General features: G+C 39.8%; 1 protein-coding gene across 1 annotated transcript; it reads left to right on the top strand.

Moving 5' to 3' along the window:
- The first annotated feature begins 2,914 nt into the window (after positions 1–2,914).
- mrpl28 (mitochondrial ribosomal protein L28) lies at positions 2,915–8,164 on the top strand. The gene is made up of 6 exons (XM_080773176.1): positions 2,915–3,162; positions 4,633–4,945; positions 5,777–5,929; positions 6,282–6,416; positions 7,520–7,606; positions 7,763–8,164. Exons 2-6 carry the CDS (start codon positions 4,661–4,663, stop codon positions 7,856–7,858), a joined length of 756 nt encoding a protein of 251 aa, XP_080629302.1. The 5' UTR covers positions 2,915–3,162; positions 4,633–4,660; the 3' UTR covers positions 7,859–8,164.
- The last annotated feature ends 294 nt before the right edge of the window (positions 8,165–8,458 follow it).

Here is an 8,458-nt window from a genome sequence, read left to right on the forward strand (position 1 = left end):
GTGGAAATTGCGGAAATTAGAAATTGTGGAAATTGCGGAAATTGAAAAATGGTGAAAAAAATGTCCAAAATGGCTTCATGTGGTTAATGTAGATTGCTTCCTATGTCGTACCATGTAGTTGTCATGTGTTGTGTGATATAGGACAGTTGAGTGATATATTTTTTGTAGTATTGTAACTCTTTAACAATCCGCTGTGTACTTTTGTGCCAGCTGTTGTCAAAGAGCCCCAGTCCACCTCTGGTCATTGCAATTCATTTTACTTTACACAGTCTGTGTGTTTGCATTTTGTGTTTGACAGATGTTTCTGAGCATCATGGTTAAGTGTGTTTGTGCATGTCTGTGCCAAAATATGTAAATGGGCTAATCTCAGGTTTTTTACTACTCAATTTTATTCTCAAAGTGAACAGTTTAATTCCAAGATTAGATTTTCTTCATAACTATTGGGACCCTGACGAAGGCTTGTAGCCGAAACGCCTTGGTCTATTTTAATGATCTTTGCCATACCATTACAATAAAGGCTTTTTTCACTTGACTGGAACAGAGTGCCTTGGACCTCATGTTTGAACCTTTTTACAGTCTATGGTTTGAACCCTAGCCAACGAGCACCTGTTTTCAGTTCACAACTGCAATGACCACGGCAGCGCTTCTTTCCTCTATTCAACATTAGATTTTCTTCATTTGATAGACATTACTCGTACAGTAAGTAAATCAGTTAGTTAGTAAATCAAAGTTATCACCCACCTCAAGACATGGCCTCAAAAGAATAGAAATATAAATTGTTTATTTTCATCTTGAGAGTTACTTTCATTTTGGACGGGGAACTTTAATTTGAGGTTGAACAGTGCTTTGAACAATGTCACATTTCTCTTCTGTCTTGTAAGCAGTGGCCAGATGTGTAGATTTTTGGCAAATCACAACAATCAGTTATCAAGGAAACTTGCAGGAATGTGCAGTTTTATGGTTGGATTATTTTTGTAAATTAAAGAGCATCTAGTATTGAATGATATTGTGCACAAATATACAGTTTTTATCATCCAATCAAATTGGATGATAAAACTGTTATGTTGACAGTATGTACATATTCATTCACATTCACTAGATTAGACGTAGATTCTCTTATATTCATTATTGATAGTCTGCACTGCATAGTATCCGACCATCCATATATTTAAGCAATATTACACTTGAGGGTGTGCTTTACTGTCATTAATGGCGTGCTGTGCAGTGCCATTAATGACAATAACGCACACCCTCAAGTGTATGGCTAATTGGCTATTATACAACAGTTACCCATAAAAAAACACGTCAACTCAATTTATATAACTAAGTTATTCGTTAATAAAAAAGAAAGGAGAAAAAAAAGATTTAAGGGGTTCCAGCTCGCTATAAGCTAAAGCTAGAGATGGCTATTTCAACCAATCAGATTGCTTCTTCGAGGAGGCCTTAAAAACAATTCTCCGCTCAGAAATCCCAAAACAAACTGGTCATGCTAGCTTGGCCTTACTCCCAGAACCCACCTCACCCCCGCTCATTTGGATAGGTTCATTAGGTTGGAATTGCTTCAGGGTTGACGTTGACGACAGGTTTGAGTACAACTTGAAATGGGCCTGGTTTAACTCTGGTCCATAGCGCTAATGCCATTGCTGCCATTTCATTAATGCTATGTAATGCCACTCTTGGCTTCCTGCCCTCGCATGAAATGCAGACCAGCCTCTTCTCTGTAGCAAAAATATAAAGACCGTTTTTGCTACTCACCAATACAAAGACGGGTTGTGTCTCATAGAGGATTCACACTGAGAGGGACTGAATCCGTTTCATTGGAACCGTTTCCGAATACGGTTGCCTGGTCCCCGATCACCCGATGGCCATGATTCACATTGCCCGAGATTCAATGCCCTATTATTGTAAACCAGTGGAAAGCTTTATGGTGTCGTCCACTCACTGTTAACAGTTTTTGTATTGATTTGTACTTGATATGTACTGTAATTCTGCAATAATATTATTTTTGCTGGTGTGAAATTACCTTAACTGTCCAACGCAACGTATAAGTAGTAGTAATTGCCATTGATAGAGCTGTGCTTACTTTAAATCTAAGTCTGTCCATTTTACTTACTTATTTGCTTTATAAATCTGATTAGAACGTTCTACCACAGACATGGCACAGGATTGGATTCGACTCTAGTCAAACCCCACCCCTTTGTTCTCAAAGAGCCAATAGCAATCGGGTATTTTGCATATTGGACTTCCGGGTATCTTTAGGAGGATTTTGTTTTTATTTGAGGACAATATATTCGTATGGGGCTCTTTTGTCCTATATCTTTATTTCTGTAATATTTCCCGTGGTATATTAGTACGTTTGTTTTTTTTAAACCATGACTGATAATGATTGGCACTAGGAGACCTATATATATCTTAGAGGCAGATATCTTCAAATGCCCGGATGAGCCTCGGTGGTCCGGGGTGCAGGCTTCAAACCTGTAGCTGCTTAGCGGCAGAGTGGTTCAATTCCACCTTTCGGGCGACCGGTCGAGTAGAGCCATCTGTCGCGGTCCCAGTTGGAAAATCTTTAACAACTCGTGCATGCAATGCTCAGTTAGTTTAGTTTAATCAAATGTAACCTCGCGTCACCAGGCTTTCCACCTCGGAGGAAAATATTTAACTATTTGTAGCAACACAAGTTACAACAGCAGCAATTTTGGTGCACTACTCCCTGGGCGTTACTAGTATTTTTTATTTTTAAACCATGAATTGAAATGATTGGCACTAGCAGACCTATATATATCCTAGCTGTAGGTTCCTTCTATTGCCCGGATGAGCCTCGGTGGTCCGGGGTGCAGGCTTCAAACCTGTAGCTGCTTAGCGGCAGAGTGGTTCAATTCCACCTTTCGGGCGACGGGTCGAGTAGAGAAGATCAAAAGGCTGAATAATATGATTTTAATAACCTTGCGTCTGCATCACCATATTCTTTCTGGAACTGGGTGTAAGCCAATCAGCCATAAGAACTTCCTTTCTGTTATCCAATCATTCCCCTGCAGACAGACACATTGCGGAAACGGAGTTTGCAGTGTGGTGTATGGCTGGCTGACTGTGTGGTGTCCTTGGTTGTGACTGTGAGCTATCGTGGGACAGTACAGTTTATAATTTCTAAACCCCATATTATTGGTAAGATACACATTTATATTATTCATATACTAAAGTCAAAGATGTGCAAGTCATTCTATAAACTATTTCCCAAGGATTATTAGATCACGGGTTAGCCTTGCTACGTCTACGATATGTATCGTTTGTATTGTTTGAAAGTAAACGTGCATTAAATGCATCTGGCTATGCAATGTTATCTATCATGCCCCTCCGACTCGGCTAACAGGGTAAAGTCGTGGGCACTGGGCACTATTTGGAACGTAAAGTCAAAGCGTATCACCAGAAATGATGTTTACTGTACATATTTTTCTAGTAGGCTACTATGATGTTTTTAATGTCTCGATGAATTGAATACACAGGACCACAAAGCCTTTATTGGGCCTTTTTGTGTTATCCTTTAGCACCTTTTGTATACATCTCTAGTCTCTACCACTTTAGCCGCAATTTGCAACTCTAGATTTAAAAAAATAATGGGATGAATCTAGATTCATCACATTATTTAAAAAAAGCTACTACTTTGTATTTTATCATCAAATACATTTACGAGAGTCTAAATTTTAGGCTACCACTTTACCTTTTCGCAAACTGCTAATAAAGTATTCAATCAATCAATGGGCACCTCGACATAAAAAAAGGAAAATTGTCAAAGTAATTGTAAAGTATGATTTGAACATTTATTGTATGGTACATCATTATCAAACTTAAAGTTACCACTTCTTGCAGAGTGGGAAGTCTGTTGGATCTGCAGTTGTACCAAAAATATTGCTAATTCCCTAAATATGGAGTACTCTGATGTCATCAATACATCATTGCGAATGCAGTGAGCACTTACTATGAGACCTAACAGATCATGTCTGTCTGTGTGTGTGTGTGTCTGTCTGTCCCGCTATACGTCCACATATGGAGTGTACGTCCAAATATGGAGTGTGTTGCATCAATCACAAACAAATCACTCAGCTCCATATATGGGCACAAAAGGGGCCAGGTCCACATATACAGTAACAGCGGGACAGACACACAGACAGACAGACAGACAGACATGATCTGCAGGGTCTCAGCTGCGTTCGCTTCCCGCGTTTGCGCGTCTTACTGGTAGTGTATGGCTTGGACTAGGGGGAGACAAGGATTTACGATTCTGTCCCTATCGGAACATAACCGGACGGCGTTGAGTCAGCTTCAGCGAACTTCTCAACGTTCGGCACGGCGACTCGCTCGCTTAGCAGTGGCTCAAGTTCTCTTGAGACGGCAAGCGCTCTCTAATGTCTGGCCTCCTATGGGAAGAATAATAGCTTGCCTTGCGCAAAAAAAATCTACAGTTTTGGTTGTCTGCATGTTACGAACGTGATGCCCACCTCTCCATTTATGGGCATGTTACATGTCATTTGTGATGTCCAGGGAATTGTTATATAAATATAAATGGATTTCAATTCAAGTGAAATCGCCATCTGTGTCTAACATTACCTATTTACTCTCAATTTCTCTTCCATGTAGATTTATACTTTGCTTGGAACCATCTACCATGCCTTATCATAAATACCCCCCAAAGATCTGGGCGGCTCTTGATATGAAGAAGGGCATCTATGCTCGCCTTCCTCAACATTACCTCAAGTCATTGGAGAAGAAAGAGCCTACCCCAGTCCACTTTAAGCCCCTGGGTGTCCAGTACATCCCTGATCCGGTGACAGGGAAGAAGAAGCGGGTACAAGATGTTCCCATCCCCATCTACTACCCCCCAGAGAGCAATGATGGACTCTGGGGAGGGGAAGGATGGGTAGCAGGGTGGAGATATGCCAACAATGACAAAGTGAGTATAGCACTGTACTAAAGGCTCATACATACTCCAGTTTTTGGTGATAGGTTATCACCGCGGTGTAGTTTTGGGTTGGAAAACTACACCATTACGTCAGTCGCGGTATGTATCTTTTCCCTTTTTGCTTCCTATGAATTCCTGTTCTGTTCTTTAACTACAAGTGTCTATTTGTATGTCTCTAAATGTACACTACACAAGATAATCAAGTGAGATTGGAAGTGATAACACAAAACGATGAGCAAACACAATTGGGACTGGAACACTATAACATTTAAGCTTGAGACATATGGTAATTAGTTAAAAGGGCATTACATAACTTCCATTTGTAGTTTTTTTAAAAACATGTTTACATGTGTCAGAAGTCCTTAGGTGGAAAAATAAATAAATAATGATGATATAAATAAATGATATATATATATAGGGCTACCAAAAAAGGGGACTCCTGCACAACCAAAAAACTCAGTAGGAGTCTAGTCTAGTTAGGCATATACTTAGAGTATATACATATACTCTACTAAAGAGAAATAAAGGAAGGGACTGCACACTCCAGGGAATAGAGACAGACAACTTACTGCATCATCAACTTATATATTAGCATGACGCGTTTGGCCGTGAGCTTCGTCAGCTGCTCTCTCTCTCTCTCTCTCTCTCTCTCTCTCTCTCTCTCTCTCTCTCTCTCTCTCTCTCTCTCTCTCTCTCTATATATATAGCTATGGCTGTTTGAAAAGTATTTTTACACTAAACCTTTATTATATACGTATCATCGTCATTGAAAATAGAACACAGGTACCTAATAGATATAAATGAACTGGCCTCTCTTCACAGATGTCTAACCGTCTCCGGAAGACGTGGAAACCAAAGTTGTTTAGTAGAGAGCTCTACAGTGAGATCCTCAACCACAAGTTCACCATCAAAGTCACGGCACGAACCCTGGACCTAATCGATGCAGCCTTTGGATTTGATTTCTACATCCTGAAAGTAAGAGACAGCTTTCACTTGTACTGTGTAGGGCTGCAATTAAGAATCAACCTGAAATTATTCTAAATTATTCAGTTTGATTTACTTTGGCGGACAACGGTGTCACGTTGTCAGCCTAACTACATGCTCACAACGCATTACATTGTGAAGTATTCTGAGCTTAGATTGGCTATTTTAGAAGTTTTTCAAACCGATATATATAAAAATCAATTATTTGTTATAATCGATTAAATGGATTAGTTTGTAACTGTTGAAGTTCCTGATACCGTGTCTCAAAGAGCCATAAACCCCTGCAAGAATAGTTTGTACTTTCCAAAACACCCGTGTTCCCTCTCTCATGTCCGTTCATTAGACACCAAAGGAAGACTTGAACTCTAAGCTGGCGATGGACCTGAGGCGGGCGATGCTGCTGCGCCTGGTTCGCAAAGACACAGAGCTGTACCCCGATGACCCTGTCAAGAGAGACAAGGTCTACATCAAGTATAAGGTACAGCAAGAAAGTTTCATTTGTCCGTAACCACTTAAAGCCTATATACTTTGTTAACTGGAGTACCACACAGGGAGCTATTGTAGGCCTCCTCCTTTTCCCCCTCTATACATCAAATCTCTATACAAATAATAAAAAAGCCTTAGCCCGCCTGCAACTAGTGCAAAATTCTGCAGCAAGACTCTTGACCAACAATAGGAGGTGTGAACACATTACTCCAGTACTGGCCTCCCTTCATTGGTTACCAGTACATTTTAGAATAGATTTTATTGATTACTTTTAAAGCCGTGCGAGGGCTGGCCCCAAGTAACATTTTAGCTATGTTACAGCCCCACGACCCCGCACGTACCCTCAGATCGGCAGGTAGGGGTCTACTGACTCCTTTTAAAACAAAACACCTTACCATGGGTGATAGGGCCTTCACAGCCCGGCCACCGAAACTCTGGAACGCCCTACCACAGAACCTGAGGGACGCACCCTCAGTGGCCGTCTTCAAAAGACTTAAAAACCTTCCTTTTTACACAGGCTTTCCCATAGATAGCCTGTTCATTATGTGGTGTTATGTTATATTTTAATATTTATTGTCTGTTCAATGATTTAAGATGTTTTGTTGTTGATTTATCCCATCAATTACCTCTATTGTACTGTATTGTATATGCAATGTAAAGCACTTTGTGAATTTTGTTCTGAAAAGCGCTCTATAAATAAAGATTATTATTATTATACTGGAAAGTAGCCAGTTGCATACCGTTGTAGATCTGCTATTCTCACCAAATCTTCACACCAGAATAAAGACGATAGGGTTCATGTGGTTAAGTCATAGCTATTAAATCTTTTAGGAACTGACAGATTTATCGATGTTGAAATAAAATGTAAATGTAGCTTTGCCTAAGCGTTTAAGTCAGAGCTAATTCTTAAATCTTTTAGGAACTGACAGATTTATCGATGTTGAAATAAAATTTTAATGTAGCTTTGCCTAAGCGTTTGCCTAAAGCTTTACCCAATGGTCTGTTGCTCTGTAATATATGACAGCCAAATGTGTAAGATGAATCTCAGATCATGTTATATCTTTTCTCCCTGCCAATGCTCATTGGTTTGAACAGGAGTTTGAGATCCACGAGGAGGAAGCACAATGGGTCGGTCTGAGCCTGGAGGAGGCTGTGGAGAAACAGAGGCAGCTGGAACACAAGGTAAAGAAATCCTTTTACACACACTTGTATACATATACGTAACATACATGCCCAATACATGACGTGCGGTTCATTTATGTATTGCATAAATATTTTTCAGCTCTGAAATGCTTTATTTGTACACCTTCCTCCTTTTTTTTTTTACTTGTCTCCCAGGAGCCAGAGCCTTTGTTTAAGGGCTTAGTGGACAGCCTGGTGAAAGATCTAACCATCCAGAAGCTCTCTGAGCCCCAGCTGGTAGGGAAGAAATAACTGCAAGGACCATACAGACAAAACATTGGGCAACATTCAAAGAGAAATGAAAGTGGTTAAACCCTCTGTGACGTGGTTAGCCCCTCTCTGTTGAGCATCATCGGTTGAAGGCCTTGTGTTCCCTTCTGTTGTGAGAGAGATGAAATTAACATTGGACCGGACGTATTTATTTATTTTGGTTCAGTAGTTTCATAACTTAATTTTTGCAACACATTGCAATGTGGAACTATCTTCGTTATGTAAATATTGCCCGAATGACTGTGTTGTAATGCCTGTGTTTAAATAAACATATTCCTATTTCTTAAACCCTCTCACAGTGATAAATACTGTAGATCTGTTGTTCAAAAGGACTGTGGTGTTGACCTGTTGATGTTCTTTTTTCCCCTTTTTTTGCAAACAAGGTAATGTTCTTTAAAAAAAAATAACCAGTACCATATTCCATGACAGTACAATTTCTTCACCCAGCAGCAGGTGGAGGTGTTTACCACAAAATATTATCCCCCACATTATTTGTTTATTTTAGGTAGGACATAGTACTGTATAGTATAACTTGCATTTATTTTTTTAATTACATAGTATAGTACATCCTGCATATTTCTT

This window comes from Protomyctophum bolini, assembly GCF_963924005.1.
Source record: "Protomyctophum bolini genome assembly, chromosome: 9".
In the NCBI taxonomy this organism is placed as follows: domain Eukaryota; kingdom Metazoa; phylum Chordata; class Actinopteri; order Myctophiformes; family Myctophidae; genus Protomyctophum; species Protomyctophum bolini.